The sequence below is a fragment of the Gaeumannomyces tritici genome (genome assembly GCF_000145635.1).
Source record: "Gaeumannomyces tritici R3-111a-1 unplaced genomic scaffold supercont2.4, whole genome shotgun sequence".
NCBI classification, from domain to species: Eukaryota; Fungi; Ascomycota; class Sordariomycetes; order Magnaporthales; family Magnaporthaceae; genus Gaeumannomyces; species Gaeumannomyces tritici.
In genome coordinates, this window is record NW_008804548.1 from 1503159 (window position 1) to 1519229 (window position 16071).

Sequence of the window (16071 nt, forward strand, 5' to 3'; positions counted from 1 at the left end):
CCTATGAAAGTCCACACGCCCCCTGGTCACTGGGTGTTCGCCCGGTTTGTTAACGGGCAGACTACAGCGTGGCCCCTATCCGAGGCCTGTGCCTTGGAGCGCGCCTAAGCAGCAGGCTCGACGACAATGAAATCCTTCACGACCGCAGTACCGTTGGCCAGTGCCTGGAGCTGCCCCGGCGTGCAAGTATAGCTCAGCGGGCTCGACCACGTGTAGCACTCGATACCACCTGGTACCGGCTCGAGGGGCACCTGGACGTCAAAGACCTGCGCTGGGCCCGTGGTGTGGTAGCCGGCGCAGCTGCCCGCGTTCACCTCGCCCGTCGCCAGGTCCTTGCCCAGGATGGTGCGCCGGAACAGCTCGAGCGACTCGGCAGGCTTGTACAAGGGTACTGTGTGTTTTCAAATCATGTCAGCACATAAACCAAACATAGGGGTAGGGTAGGATAAAGGAGGAGAGCGGGCAGGGGCTGGCTTACCTTCGTGGCCGGCGTTGTAGATCCTGCTGAAGCTGAACAGGCCGTGCTGGCGCACCTTGCCGGCCTTGGAGCCACCGACGGTGATGTCGGCGTAGCCGGCGGCGGCAAACTCGGAGCTCTGCTTGTGCTTCATCGCGAGGCTTACCGCCTCACCGCCGAGCCCTGCAGTGGTGTCGTGGTCACAAGGTCAGCGGCTACAACGGGTAATGAAAGGAACCAAAAAAAAAAAAAAAAAAGAAAGAAACAACACGCACAGTTGCAGCGGTGGTCGCGGTCTCCATAGATCAGCGCCACCTTGACGCCGTCGTCGACCAGCGCCGCCAGCTCCCCCATGAACCCGCCGCGGACGATGTCGGCGGCTTGCGCGAACACGTCGGCGACGACGTTGGACGAGGCCAGGTAGCTGGTCTTGACGCCGAGCGCCTCCTGCACCTCGGGCCGGTTGAGCCAGCCGAGCGCGTAGCTCCGGGGGAAGACCGCGGGGTGGCCCTGCGCGATGTCGAACTGGTGGCGCCCGTGGGCCGCCGTGAAGGCGAAGATGAGGCGGTTGCCGCACAGCTCAAAGGCGGCGCCGCAGGCCGCCTGGTACTCGGCGCCGGCGACCATGGACGGCGGCACGACGCCGTCCGGGTCGTCGCGGGCCAGGACACCGGCGCAGGCGCGCGCGCTGTCGAGGCAGCCGCCGTCGCGGTGGAGCAGGTCGTCGTAGGCCCTGTAGACGGACTCGTTGTAGATGCTGATGCCGTACTGGTTGCGGAACGCGTACTCGTTGAACGACGGCAGCTGCGTGTACAGGTCGACCATGCCGTTGATGACGCCGGCCGAGTCGACGCGGAAGCGGTGGCGGTTGGTGGTGGTGGTGTCGATGCAACCGACGACGCTGCCCGGGTTCTTGAACTCGCGGTTGATAACGGACGCGATGGCCGGCACGTAGTGGCCGCCGTACGACTGCGACCACACGCTCACGCGGTCGCGCCGGTACTGCTCAAACTCGCCGAACCACGCCTGCAGGAACCGGTACATGGTGTGCGCCGCCGTCTGCGTCGAGTTGGCCGTCCGCGCCGGGTCCTGGCTGGGGAACCTGCCGGCGACGAGGAGCTGGCTGGCGGGCGTCGTCGTCGTGGTGTTGAGATCGACGACGCCCGTCTCCAGGTTGTAGACGCCCTCGGCGGCCACGTCGTACGAGAAGCCCGTCTGGGCCGGCTGGTCGACGTACAGCATGTTTGCGACCTCGGTCCAGCTGTGCGGGTTGGGCGCCGCGGCGTGCGAGTCGGCGCCCACGACGCAGGGCCCGCTGTGGCCCGACGCCGCCTGGTCCGTCGACGCCGTGCCCGGCCCGCCCTGGAGCCAGAGGGCCAGCGGCGCCGTCGCGGGCGAGCGGCGCGCCTCGAAAAACCAGAAGTAGACGCTCGTCTCGTACGGCTGCCGGTCAGACTGGGGCAACGTCACGAAGCCGCTGTAGGCCTTGACGCCCGGCGTCGTCTCGCAGATGCTGGTCTCCTTGAAGCTGACCCTGGCACCCGACTGCGAGCGGGGGGTGACCACGGCCGCGTCCGTCAGGCACGCCCAGGCGACCGCCATGGCGGCCAGGCCGCCTCGGACGCTGTATCTTGTCATGGTCAATGTTTTGGTATAAGTGAAGCCGGTGTGGATTAGAGTTTGTATGAGGACTGGATAGGCTGGTCCGGTGTAGAAGCACACATCAAAAGTTATACATCACACGCGTGGGCAGCCTTCTTATACTCCAAGTTGGCCGACCATGTTGATATCCTTGACCCCTTTCCACCCAATAGGTATGAGCCTGTAAGCACGGGACGACGTTAGCCCAACACTAGAGCGGGCTTTGCTAACAGCGGGCGGCATCTCCAGCGAGAGTATCATGTTTGTCTTGCCGTTGACTCCCCCGAAACGCCACCTCCATAGGGAGTATTGGCGGCCGTGCCACGCAGCCCGTGGCGCAGCGTCGCGCTGGGCATTTTCGACTACCGGTAGTATTTTGTGGATTCACGGGTGGGATGCACATGCCGGTACAGATGCGAGGGAGCGGGGTTGGCACAACCATTTTCAGTAACAGGAATAAGAACAAGAGTAAAGCAGGAAGTGTGGGCAACGGCCCTTGAAGCCCCAATGCTGCGCCGGGACCCTACAGATCCCGGTCCAGGTCAGCGGCCGCGCAACCAACCAGCCTCTTGCTGTCCCTCCAATTGCAAGAAGCCAGCCCACCCTCCGTTAGGACCCTTGCGTCGTGGAATCTTCGAAATACAGGCCAAAGCCCCGCCAAGTTTTCATTTTTCTGTTCGAGACTGTATCCTGCGGGCTCTGTTGTCATTTCTCCCAGCCATCTAACTCCCTACAGTGATTCTAGACGCGGCAACACCAGTGCTTGCTCTTTTTTTATGCAGCTAACCCAACCCCCCGGTCTCCTTGAAGCGCCGACCGTTTCTTCTTCCCAGTGGCCCTCTCTGTGTCAAACCCACAGAGATAACCCCGTCATTTCCAGTTCAAGACACTCATAATATCACTAGGCGAGCCTTGCCTCGAAGCTAGCCCGGACGTCTGGCTCCAACCGCTGCGCCATAAAGGTCGAGATCCTGCCGCTGTGACGCGCATCCGCCTCGTGAAGCTGCTTCTTGATCCACTCGGGCAAGTTCGTGACGTCGGGGAAGTAGTCCCGGTGCGTTCGCTTACACGTGCTGAGCCCAGTGAAGACACGTCCAAAGCTAACGTCGTCGGGATCCGCCTCTTGCATGACGCCCTTGCTCTTGTTGCTCAGGTCGGGCTCGTGGGTGAGTAGATCCAACAGCAGCGAGGCCGTCCACCCCCATCCCTTGGCGTACTTCTCCGCAAACGCTGGCGAGTCGCAGAGTGTCTTTGTTAGCGAAATGACCGCGAGCTTGCGGTCCGCCGGATGCGTAAACTGGTTCGTCAGAGGCAGCACGCCCTTGACATAGATGGGCACGAAGTTGCCTGGTCCCATGGCCTCGGCGTACGTGGCGTAGTAGTCGGGCCCGTATCCGGTTTCCACTCCCAACGCCGAGATGAGATGGTAGAAGCGCACAAAACGCAACTTGTACCACGTGTAATCCAGTGGTATGAGTGTTCTTCCCTCCTTGGCAGCCCTCTTTGCCGCCTCCTGGGTTGCCTCCTCCTTTGCCTCGTACTCCTTGTATTTCGGCGCGATCTTCATCATAATTTGCGCAAAGTACGGACCCAGGGCAGCCCTACGACAAAATCAAGGCCAGATTAGTTGCTCTGTTCTCCAAAAGTGGTTGGGAGGCCTAAATGCCAGAGATGGGGTCACTCACGCTGGGAAAGACTTTGCCATGGCCTCCAAAAGGTCGAAAGCACTCTCTTGAAGGAGCCGCTTTGACTTGGAGAATAGCTTCTCGAAGATGTCTACCACCTGTTGCAAGCGGTTGCCGTCGAGGATGGTCTTTGCTGCTTTGGGGATCATGGCGGTGAGGAACCTTGCAGGGGCGGGGAGATTGACGCCCATACTATCCCACCTCGTCGTCTGGAGAAGCAGCTCAGAGAGGCTTGTGAGGCTCGCTGGCGCCTCGGTCGATGGCGACGCCTCGATCAGGGCCGCAAAGAGTTGGAAGACATAGGGGACGAACTCTAGATTACAAGTTAGTTGGGCATTATTTCGACAAGCATCGGGCCAGATCAAGGACAACTGCTGTTGGAACAAGACAATGGGTGGTATTACCGTCGATATCTTCCTCCAAAATCGAGGCGAATGGCTGCCACAGCATGGTCTCCAGCGTGCTAGAGGAGGTTGCGGAACAGTAGTGGATGAGGGCGCCAATCGCCTCGAAGAGGTAGAAATAGAATCTTGGGTTGCTGGGGCTCTTCTTGATCGCCTCGGTGATGTTGATGAGCTCGGTGAGGATCTGGGGAAGAATAGCCACCAGATTCTCCTTGAGGGACATCATGACCCTCATTATGCAACGCATCAAGAATTCGTTCTCCTGCTTCTTGGCTGGCAGCGCCTCGTTGTTGATGAGTCCAAATAGACGAGTCAGCAGCTCCAAAGCCTTCGACTCGAGAGCAGCGAAGGGAATGACAGGCTCTCCCCCTGGCTTTGTGAGCACCAGAGCCCGCTCAATGGTGATGGCGGCATAAGTGTAGACGACGTATTGATCCGAGTGCAGATGAGTGGCCAGTGCTTCAAACACAGCACCACCATGCACTTCCATAGTCTGGGCCCGGAAGTTGTGCAGGTACTTGATGGCGTTGACCTTGGGGATGAGTTCGTTGGCCGAGAGGTCTGACATGACGTGCTTTTCGAAGAAGCCCACGACGCCGAGACTGTGCATCGGCTCAAGCTTCGCGATCAGAGGGTTGAGCTGGGTGATGCCCTTGGCGCCCGTGACGGTTCCTTGGGCCGCCGTCGCGAGGTAGAGGTTGATGGCAACGTCCTTGGCCTCCCAACCGGGCTGCTGCAAGCAAACGTCGATCTGCTTGAGAACCGCCGTCGTGGCCGCGTCGCCAAGCTTCGCCAAGAGAACCTTCAAGAAGTCCAGTGCCGCTCTTCGCCTGGAGTCTGTATCGTAGCCTTCTAGATCGCGCCGGATAAACTCGATGGGCTCGCTTGTAAGCAACTCCACGTCTGATTCGCGCAGCCTGATGTTCAACATGATGACTTCGAAGGCGAGAGGCGACAGGTCGTCGGTTGTCCGACCGTCCGCCTTAATCTTGAACGCTTCCAAGTGGCATGGATCCGTCGCTACCGCGCTGGTCAGGAACTTCAGCGCCTTGCTCACAAGGAGGTCGTGCCGTGGCTCCATGCCAGTAGAACCAAGCAGGTTCAGCGTCGTGGTGATGACCTCCCTGTCGGGAGCCGTAGTGAAGTCCTCGTGTTCCTTGGCAAACCAGAGACTGAGAAGCTCATAGATGCTGGTTTTGGCCTGGTCGATGATGGTAGCCTCATCCTCATCGCCATCAAAGATGGGGTTCTGGTAGGGCAGGTATTTGTAAAGAGCCGCCGAGATGTCATTCTTGTTGTCGACGATGAAATTCGGGAGGTCGATGGTGGACAGGTCGTGCAGAATCTCAACGACGAGGTTAAATGTCTCGAACCACCCCTGGAGCTGCGTTTCATTGTTCGTGTTCTCCTGGATGTGCTTGTCGGCAACGAAGAGCAGGCCCTTGAGTGCATTGCCCAGATTCTCCATGGCGTGCACAACATTTCCTCTGGCGTCGTCGTCAGCGCCGTCGGCGTACCGCAAGCTCTCGAGTATCGTGTGCGCCATGGTCAAAACGCCGTTTGTGACAGTGAAGTCGTCGGCAGAGAGTCGCGAGGCGATGTCCTGTGAAGTTTGACAAAACTATTTAGCGGGCGGCCTCATGGTGGGCAGTAGGAGAAACCTACCGGCATGAGCTCGTTCCACCGCTCGTGGAAGTCCTGTTCAGCGATAATAGTGATTGCGGCTCCGAGCTGTGCTTGGATGTTCCGCGGCGACGCAATCATCTGGCCGACCAGCTCCCGCTTGAGGAAGCTCACCTGCTCGTCGGGGAGCGTATGCCGCTGTTCCTTGACAAGCCACTGTCCGCCACATCCTGTCAGTGCTGGGATCCTTGCAAGTGTCGGTGCCGGGGAGCGTGGGTGCTCGGCGTACTCTGTAGTTCTTCTTGATGAAGTTCTTGAATGCGAGAGCGGCCGCAAGGCGTGTCTGGTTGGGAAGAGTCGAGGTGGCGAGCTGGAGCAAGCTCTGTGAGTACCATGGATTCGCCTCGGCCTCCCTCAGCTTGGCCTCGGCTGTTTCCCAGGAGCAGTGTTAGAAGTATGGAACATGGCTTTGTTTGGGCAGTGCCCCGTTGCTGCGTCGGGCCGGCGAGCGCTCCGCCAGCATCGGGGTATGGGCTTGGGTGAGAGCTCCCGCCGAGCCCGGGACGAGCGGGAGTCGGGATCGCAAGGTTTTCTGGCTCACCTTGGGCGCGGCGCTCGTTGTCGACGACGAGGGTGTTGTTGAGCACCTCGGCAAGCTCGCCGAGTGCACCAGTTGCCGCCATCTTTCAAGCTTGGGCGTGGGTGCGCGTGTGTGCTATAGGCATAGAATTGGAGGTGTGGAATCGGAGCAGTCGTGAGCCTGAACGACTCCGTCGCGTTGATGGCCGCTTTTTGGACGAGGTGGGACTAAGCCGAATAAATTTAGGCGGAGCGTTGCCAGGTGCCGGCAGCTCTCAGTGCGGGGTCATCCGAACTTTCAAAGCCGCTTGCAATGCCTAAGGCTGCCTGCATTGAGCTGTTGTCGCTTTTACATCTTGCACGGTACTGGCTAATGAAATTGAGCACGATGCAAGCTGAAAGTAATCGAATAGAATCAATTAGAAGCCGGACCTTGTGAGCCTCCTCACTTGACCTGCAGCCGACTTCTCTCTGTTCTCGTGGGTTGGGTGGAAGGCCAGCCACCATCGACACTCCAAAATGCAAAATGCCCTCGCATATTTCTATTGTAACAAAACCAACCATCCATGCCCACCTCAAAAGACTATGTTCGGACTAGCTCTGCTAATATTGTAGTTTATTGTAGAAAAACAGGGGAACCAGAAAAGTGCTCGCGTCCAAACCCGAAGAAAATCACGTTTCGATTAGCGACAAAGTGGACCCAAGCTCAGGCGAGCGAAAGAATCCTTGTCTCGACGTCAACCGGCTGCCTCTCGTTTCAACCGCCGCTGTCTCCGCCAACCGACAGTTGGTGCAAGGGCAGCCACAACAGAAGGCTGCAGATCCTGTCAAAATCACCCGCCCCCAAGACGCAACGCACCTCTCGCGCCCGTCTCCGAATCCTCGGCTCTCTCTCCGACTCGCCCTCGCCCTCGCCCTCGCTTCGTTCTTGACTCCTGACCACCATCCTTGATGCGACTGTCTTGCTTGGGATGGTCGCTGTGGCTGACACCTTTTATGCAAGTACCAGCCGACCTGTAAGTTCGACACTGTGTCACCCGATCGCTGTCAGGCTGTGTTTTTTTTTCATGCGCTGTACCTGAGATGTCTTTGGCTGGCTCTTGATGTCAATCTGGCCAAGCGCGTAGTCGCTGCTGTGACTGGCAGTCCCTCAAGGGACCCCAACTCCCCGATCGCACCCCCGTTATCACGGGCGTCGCACCTTTGCGCAATCATCTTGCAACATGGTCGGGGCTAGCCTCCGGTGCATGTCGTCCACGAGCGCCCCGTTAACATAATGCTGCGTCGCATAGTCTCGCTCGGCCAGCAGGCCTCGGAAAGCGACGAGCACATGTCCCGATCGACTGAGGATACGGTCCAGTCAGAGAACAGGAGCACGGGTGGACTTGCCAGTGTCTTCAAGAACCTGACTGGCGCCCGCCTGACCAAGTCCCCGCCGCCGCAGCTACCAGTCCCCCCAGCACCTTCGCCGGCACAACTCTTCGTCGATCCTACCAATGCCACCAGGTCCAGCAGCGAGATCCCGTCGACCAACAGCCCCGATGCCCTCGAACAGCTCCGCAGCGGAACGATAAACGACCGCGTCCAGGCCGCGACGTCCCTTCGAATAGCCATCGCCAACTGCCCACTCGCGTCGGTCCTCGAAATATGGTACGCGGGCAAGGACCTCATCGAGCCGGGAAAGGGACAGGCTGCTCGGTTGGCCGGCTGGGAGCTTGTAACGGAATGCGTGAAGCACAAGGAGTCTACAGACCTGGAGAGGAGGGAGTACTTCCAGACGATTTCCGTGCCCGCGAACCCCGAAGACTTTCATCTCCAGCTCGCCGCGCTCGTGGATCTCACCCGGCGCGGACGTGACGTCTCGGGCTTCGAGTATGACGTCGTTCCGCTTCTCATCGCCTGGCTCCAAGTGAAGTTCAAGGCCGTCAAGGACGCCAAGGATGCCGCCAAAGACGCCGCCAAGGAGGCGCGGAGGAACGGTGCGAGGAGCGTGAGCAGGAACTCCAAGGGGAAGGCGGCGGTTTCGGGGGAGGAGAAAAACTTCCAGCAGCTATTCGCATTTGTCTCGGACGTGGTCAAATTCAACTTCAAAGTCACCGATGACACCTCGGCCAGCAATCTGATCGAGTGCCTGCTCGACATTTGCATATCCACCAGCTCCGAAGAGGACCTCAGATCTTGCATCACCGTCTTCAATTCTATCGTCACCTTTGGTGCGATTCCGTCGGGCAACCTTGCTCGATTCGTCAACGTTCTCAGCTCTATCTTCAGCATGGTCCCGAGCCTGGCAAAGGCAGCCTGGCAGGTGCTGTCGAACATCTGCAAGTCGCACCACGGAAATGCCATGGTCCAGGTGCTCCTCAACGTACTGCTGTCGTACAGGGCGAACGGAAAGCCAGAAACTCAGCAGCGCGAACAGCGCGAGGTCAGGGGCACCCTCGAGGTACTCCAAAAGCTGGTCTGGAAGACGTCGGTAAAAGGCTATCCCGCGGTGCCGCTGAACCCCTTGGTGGATGGTCTTGTCAACGTCATCAACAACAAGCCCACGCCCAGAATCTGCAACGCGCTGCTGCAGCTCATAAACTCTCTCTTCGACGACGGCACCAGCCGTCTCAACTCGTCCATTGCCGATGAGGAGTGGGCCGTCATATTAGAGGTAGCCTCGTTATGCTCCAGGAAGAGCAGGGCGGTCTCGGCGCGGACAGATGGAGGCGTGTCATTGGGAAGCTACCCAGGCTCCATCAAGGCCACGTCGACCGAAAGCTTGGATCGGGGAGATCCGATTGCTCAAGAGCTTGGCCGGTTGGTCGGGCGTCTTGAGCAACTGCTATTTGAAAAACGCTCCGACTTCATGCAGCGGCAAGACTGCATCGTGTTCTTCACCAAGATCCACGACCTCCTCCCTGACTCTGCGGCGGGTCTCGTTCTGGACTATTTCGATGAATTCCACTGCTGCTTCCCTTCAGACCTGCAGTGGGAAGACAACATCAAACTAGTCGTGGAATCTTTCTATCTTAACCAAGGACGATCGAGCCTGGTCCGGTCTCGAGGGCTCCGCACAATCACCGCCGTGATCGACATGCTGGAGTTGATTGGGCAGGAATCTGGCCAGTACAGCTCCTCTAGCTTGATAAAGAATATTCTTCGGGGGGTTCCAGAAGAAACCGATATCATGGTTCTCCAGGAAACCATCGCGTTCCTCGTCTCGGTGAGCCCGTCGGCTGACCGGGGTCTTTTCGAGAGCATTACCGATTCGCTCAAGGGCGCTCTGGCCAATGACAGGCTTCGGGACCCTCTGGTCTCTGCGCCCGTGACACCCACAAGTGGTGCGGTGGCAAGCCAGAGCCCGTCCAACGCTGTGGCGACGGGCTACGTGCAGATATTCATGCGAACAATGGACACAGATGCCTGGAAGGCCAATAAAGCTTTCAATGCCATCGTACACATTGCTCGCTCCAAGCAGTGCGAGACCGACGCCCGGTTGACTGCCATGAATATGCTCTTTCGGCTGAGGGCCGACTGGGCTGGCCGTATCTTCCTCACCACGTTCACTGAGAGTGAAGCGTTGGCGGCCACGCTATTCCGTACCGAGGCCTCTCTCGCCCGAAAGCTCTCGGATGATGCGCAGCATGCGAGGCCGTCCAGGGTCGAGCAAGTAGGCCCCAACGCGCGGCCCGGCCGAGCAATATCGTTCGGCCAGGCCCCGCACGAGCGAGATAGGGGTAACATCTCCCGCTCTACAAGCGGCACTGCCTCCATCCCCGGCGCTACCGCCTCAGTCGGTCGATATCGACAGACGTGGTCGCTTCCCGATCCCGACGCGCTGCCACAGACACCCTCGTCCACCTCGAGCCCGGTTCTGCTCTGCGTTTCTCCCAAGCCAACCGAAAAGAGGCCGCACGTTCCCGCATTGAGTATGGCATCGTGGCTAGAGGCCTTGATTACGGTGCTCCATGCTGGCTGCGACTGGGAAATCTACAGCTTCATCATCGTGCACCTCCCCTCGCAGCTTAGCAATCACGCCTTGTTCAAGGGGGCAATACCGCAAATACAGCAGATCCGAGGCATACTCTGCGAGATCATGCGCATGAACATGTTCCAAGAGCCCCCGCTCGCCTCGGGTATTCGGAAGCCCGAGGTCGCTGTTTGCTTCTACCATATCCTAACCATGATAATGAGCTATCACGCGCACTTTCAGAAGAGTGAAGAGGACGAGATTGTTCAGACATTCTCGCGCGGAATATCGGACAAGACGGCAAAGTGCTGCATACACGCCCTGTCCATGGCCTGCCACGAGCTGCCGCTTTCGACGAGCAGGTGTCTGGTCGCCATTCTTCAGAAGATGTCGCAGATCATCACGCAACAGGGCGTTGCGATCCACATCCTTGAGTTCCTTGCCTGCCTCAGTCGGTTGTCGTCTCTCTACTCTAACTTCAGAGAGGACGAATATCGTATCGTGTTCGGCATATGCTTCCGGTATCTTCAGGACGTACGGAACCGGAGATCGCTGTCGCGCATGGGGAACGCGAGCGAGCCACCCACGCCCTCCCCTTTCGGCAACCCAGATGTGTTTGGCCCACCTGCGCCGTCGGACGATCTCCCCCAGTACGTTTACGCTCTCGCCTACCATGTCATCACGTTCTGGTTCCTGGCTCTCAAACTGCCGGATCGTGCAAACCATGTCGGTTGGATTGCGAAGAACCTGTTCTCCGACGCCGATGGAGGGCCGCCAGACGAGCAGGCACAGATCACCATAGACTTCATGCAGAGGGTTGCCTTTGCCGACGCCGATGACTCGACCGAAGATGCACTCTTCACCCAAGAGAGATTCGGCGAGATGAAGGAAAAGTGCTGGATCATAGGGAACAGCATTGTGACTATCAAGCAGGCCACCAAGAGCGGCTGGGCCCAGATCACCAAGCGCCAGCCATCGGGGACCTCGTGCTTCGTCGTCCGCGAGAGCGTGAAGCCCCCAGCGCCACACCATATAGGCGCCTCAAATCAGGAAAATGGCCGTGACGGCCAGCTGTTGGGGAGCACCGTGTTCCCCAGCCACGTGCTAGTGCAACTTCTGTCCTCGATTCCGCAGGCCTTCGACTCGACTCTCCGCCCCATCCCGCTACCTGAGGACGAGGTTGTGGGTCGTGCGATACGCATGTTCGACCGCAGCCCGGCCCTGGACGGTCACAAAGTTGGCGTGGTGTACATAGGCGAGGGACAGACGAAGGAAACGGAGATTCTAGCCAACGTCTCGGGCAGCAGCGACTACGTTGAGTTCCTGAACGGCCTCGGCACTCTCACCAAGCTGAAGGGCGCCACCTTTAACACTCAGGGACTCGACCGCGAGTACGACACGGACGGCCAGTACACCTTTTGTTGGCGTGACCGTGTCACGGAATTGGTCTTTCACGTCACGACGCAGATGCCCACAAATCTGGACCATGATGCGCTCTGCATCAACAAGAAGCGTCATATCGGCAACGACTTTGTCAACATCATCTTCAACGACTCGGGTCAGCCTTTCAAGTTTGACACGTTCCCATCCGAGTTCAACTACGTCAACATAGTCATCACGCCCGTCTCTCGAGCCTCATTTATAGCCTCGAGGGAGAGGACCAAAAGGCGGGCGGACAAGGAAGCTGGTGGCGAGTCAGCCGAGAGCGGCGGAGCTGATGAGCAGTCGTCCTTTTACAAGGTCCAAGTCATGAGCAAGCCCGGCTTTCCGGAGATCTCCCCCGCGGCAGATACCAAAATGGTCAGCCTCCGGGCTCTTCCCGACTTCATCCGCCTGCTCGCACTCAACGCCTCGGTGTTTTCGCTGGTGTGGTCGAACCGAGCCGGCGGCGAACACGTGGGGACTTGGCGCAACCGCCTCCGCGAGATCAACAGAATGCGGGAGCGCTACGGGCCCAAGCCCACGGCCCCGTCCCCGTCGCCCCCTCCTACCGCTTCCGGCGGCGCAGGCATTGGAGGCATAGGGTCAGTCATGGGCCCGTCGTCAATGCACCCACAGCACGCGATGGGCGGCGTCGGCGGGATGGCCGGATCGACGACGGGCTCGATATCGTCGGCGCTAGACGCGTCACGCCCCGCCAGCAGCATGCGTGATAGCTTTAGCAGCCTGCGGCGGTCTTCGGTGGCGACTTTCTTCACCACGGCAAGCGAACAGACTTCACACCGCTCCTCCATGCTTTCGGCGGCCACGACAGAGAACACCGAGGTCGTGGCGGCTGCCAACACTGTCGACTCGCTCGTCAACTCACTCGACTTTTCGAAATGGGCGGCCTGACGCTGCCTCACACGCCCAGGGGCTTGGCGGCGAGGCTTCTTGGTACACTTTATGATTTTTGATGTAATCTCTTATCCGCACATAAATGGCACACACCACTCATGAAAACACGCGGCGAATTCTCGGGCTTGACCGCAGGATGAAAGGCAGGAAGAAAATGGTCTTCCCGGCTGGGGCACCGCCCGATGCTAGAAAAAAGAGCAGAGAGGGGAACGGAACATGTTACGAAGGGCGTTCGGGGCAGTTGTTTTTATGTATGGAGACAGAAGATGAGCTAGGATACCACGGAAAAGTTGAGGCATTGTATTTCATTGGCCCCAGGGCAGCGGTTCGTTACGCGTTCGATCAGGCAGGCGCCCTTGCTTTCATAGCTGAAGATGCCTAGCCGGCGCCTGATTTTATAGTCACTGAAGTCGCGTTAGTACTTTGTAGCAGCCGTGATCCATTTTAATCCCTAGCATCTGTAAAACTGACATTTCTTTTTGTGGCGGCGTGAGGGGACACCCGTGAAAGAAGGCTGCGGCCACCAAAAAATTAGCAGTACACCAAAAAAAGCTAAAAGTGGAGACACTTTCCTAGATCCCGCTCAACAACCCATCGGCAGCTGGAATCAGCCATTGCAAAAAGCAGTGTACAAATTTGCTAGAAAAATAATAAAAACCGCATTCGAAGCTTTTGCTTTTATACTCGCTTATATCATTTTTTAGGCTTTTTAATAAATTGTTTTGTGCTAAAAAAATACCTGGTGAGGAAGCTGCACCCTTTTGGTGTATCGCTAATTTTTTGGGCAGCGTGCCTGGCTCGCGCACTGCCACCCACTCCCCTTCCATCCTTGAGATTTCTAGCCATTCCACATTCCACCACCTGCCTGCCCTTATCTGGTTGTGAAAGAAGTATCAACTGTTTCTAACCGTGGGTTGTCCTGGTACCTGCTGTAATGCATACTGCAGCCATGGAACCAGCTCAATCAAGGCTAGGGACGCTCAGCGTCGAGCTGATAATTCATATCATCAACTATCTGGATGGACCTGACCTCCTCGCATTGCTACAAACCGATCGTCGTTTATCGGCCGCATCATTGCCTGCCGTTGGCGATTTCTACTTCAAGCGCCTCGACACCAACCTTACCCGAGAGAGCATTTCTCGAGTGCTCGGCGCCGCGCGCTTTGAGCGGTTTCGCCACCGCGTTCGTGCCCTACACATCTCCCCCTGGAGCCCGGTCGTCGAGGGCACCTACGATTGCACCGTGGAGCGCCCCCGGCCCGTCAGGGAGCACGACTGGCAGCGCGATGCCGCCGGCCGCCTGGACCTGACGACGCCGTATGCGGTGGCACTGCTCGAGTGCATCCGCGACGGCTTCCCCAACTGCCGAACCTTCGTGGTCGACGACAGCCTGTCGGCGGTCCCCGACTCCCGGCTCTCCGTCGTCCCGACTTGGCTTTACCCGACCGACGGGGTCGCCATCGTGCTGGCCCTGGCCGCCGACCCGGCCAACCCCTCGCCCGTGCAGTCTCTCACCCTGTATTTTAGCCGCAAAAAGGACGCCCTGCAGGAGCACTTACTCCAGCCGGGGGCAGTGCGCGGCGGAAACTGGAACGCCCTGCATACCCTCCGCTTCATCGTGAGTGATGTGGTCACTGGCCCGAGCCCTGACCCCGCCGTCGACGAGCAGCCGTTTATTCATGCCTTACTTTCGTCGTCTCCCAATTTAAATACCTTCGTTTTCGGAGGCAGCCCCGAGGTGGAGAAGTCATGCATCGATGGCGTGTGTCAACAAGCGCCGTCACCTTGCAGCATCCGCCACCTCTCCATGAAAGACTATAGTCTCCACACAAGCGGTCCCATCCCGCCGGTCTGGTTAGACCAGCTGTTTTCGGGACTTGATGGCGACAAGCTCCAGTCTTTGAACTTCAAAGGCATACACCTCCAGACCGAGCCAGGCTGTGATCCGTGGGTGCCGATACTGTTCAGTATAAAGAGCGAATTCCCCTACCTGCGGTCCTTTACTACGATGGGCAAGTGCGGGAAATACACAGGCGGTTGCGGGGATGACTCCCCGAATTTCTTCTGCCCCCTTCTCCGGCACCTCACCGACAGGCTAGGGGCGGCCAGCTTCGACTACCCATGCAGCAATGCCTGCTCCGAGGGCAACTTCTGCCCGAGCGTCCCTGACGAGCACGGCGGCAGCTTTCAGTTCCACTCGACCATAAGCGGCGGGAGGATGTTTCCGGAAGAGCGCAAACTCGGCATGGCGTACCGGGTACCCAGGTACGCCAGGTTGCGCAGTCTACACGAGCGTGGCGTGCGGTACGAGGTCGGGCCCTCGGGAACGGCAGAGGGGATGGCTCGCGCTCTCGATAATATAGCACGAAAAAATTATTACTTGGTGTGGGACGTGACGACGACAGAAGACTGCTCGGGGAGGAAGGGCTCGTACGACTCCAGGGACAGATGCTGGGGTGGGCACCCGTTTCGCCCAAGCAGATATACCGCTGAAGAGGCTGGCTGGGCGGAATGGACGGTTTACCGGGACAGGTTCCCAGATAGTCGGTGAGCAATGCGTCTTAAAAAGGCGACCCTGGGAGGTGCATCCTCGACGGAATGGTGCAAGAAAAGAGCGAGGGAAAAGATTGGAAAAAGGAAATGAAGATACAAGATGCTTCAGACCAGGGCATCGGTGGACAGTTTGTTGGAACGACAAATGCCACCTGCCCCCGGACAGTGACTACGAGCACGAGCCATACCAGGCTTCCCTCACGTGTACAAGGCCATAATCTCTCACATCCTCCCAGGGCGCCCTACTAGAAAGACGAGTATAGCGAGAGATATTGAACACTGTTGCAACGTTTGCGTATAATCACAGAGTTCCGACCCAAAAAAAAAAACAGCTGGGCGGCTCTACTGTATATAGTAGATAGGAAGATAGGAGTTGCTCCCCAGCCGCAAGATGGGGCACGGCAAGGTCCGCGCGGGCTGTGTGACATGGTGCTGCCTTGGGTGGGTAAACCTGGGCAGGGGGGCTATGCACCGGGACGGAAAACCAACAGCACACCGGAGTGCATAGCTGCGGCACAGGCACGCCCAAGCGCTGATATCAGTTAAATGCAAATCGTCAACTTGTCCAGGTATCAAGTTACCCGGTACATAACGGCCCCCCGCGGGTTACGTCCCCCAGCCATGTTTCTTGATTTAGTTAACGTTGCAAAGCTTTACTTGTAAGCTTTAACCTTATTCGGTTTTAATTTTATCCCGGTTTTTTCTATGTTAATTTATTACTTTGAGTTATTTAAGTAAATAATAAATAATAAAATAATAAAATAATAAAATAATAAATAATAAATAATAAAATAATAAAATAATAAAATAATAAAATAATAAAATAATAAAATAATA

General features: G+C 57.7%; 4 protein-coding genes across 4 annotated transcripts; 2 read left to right on the forward strand and 2 right to left on the reverse strand.

Moving 5' to 3' along the window:
* Window positions 1–104: 104 nt before the first annotated feature.
* On the reverse strand, window positions 105–2387 carry GGTG_07941 (hypothetical protein; the record flags this gene model as incomplete). Its single annotated transcript, XM_009225773.1, has 3 exons — window positions 733–2387; window positions 479–640; window positions 105–391 (listed from the first exon to the last, which is right to left on the reverse strand). Exons 1-3 carry the CDS (start codon window positions 2093–2095, stop codon window positions 105–107), a joined length of 1812 nt encoding a protein of 603 aa, XP_009224037.1. The 5' UTR covers window positions 2096–2387.
* A 335-nt stretch (window positions 2388–2722) lies between these two features.
* GGTG_07942 (importin alpha re-exporter) lies at window positions 2723–6634 on the reverse strand. The gene is made up of 6 exons (XM_009225774.1): window positions 6412–6634; window positions 6100–6239; window positions 5853–6026; window positions 4188–5790; window positions 3784–4096; window positions 2723–3699 (listed from the first exon to the last, which is right to left on the reverse strand). Exons 1-6 carry the CDS (start codon window positions 6491–6493, stop codon window positions 3000–3002), a joined length of 3012 nt encoding a protein of 1003 aa, XP_009224038.1. The 5' UTR covers window positions 6494–6634; the 3' UTR covers window positions 2723–2999.
* A 279-nt stretch (window positions 6635–6913) lies between these two features.
* On the forward strand, window positions 6914–13275 carry GGTG_07943 (hypothetical protein). Its single transcript, XM_009225775.1, has 3 exons — window positions 6914–6936; window positions 7005–7405; window positions 7682–13275. Exon 3 carries the CDS (start codon window positions 7720–7722, stop codon window positions 12676–12678), a length of 4959 nt encoding a protein of 1652 aa, XP_009224039.1. The 5' UTR covers window positions 6914–6936; window positions 7005–7405; window positions 7682–7719; the 3' UTR covers window positions 12679–13275.
* Window positions 13276–13529: 254 nt separating this feature from the next.
* On the forward strand, window positions 13530–15174 carry GGTG_07944 (hypothetical protein; the record flags this gene model as incomplete). The annotated part of the gene is made up of 2 exons (XM_009225776.1): window positions 13530–14985; window positions 15087–15174. Exons 1-2 carry the CDS (start codon window positions 13616–13618, stop codon window positions 15172–15174), a joined length of 1458 nt encoding a protein of 485 aa, XP_009224040.1. The 5' UTR covers window positions 13530–13615.
* Window positions 15175–16071: the final 897 nt, after the last annotated feature.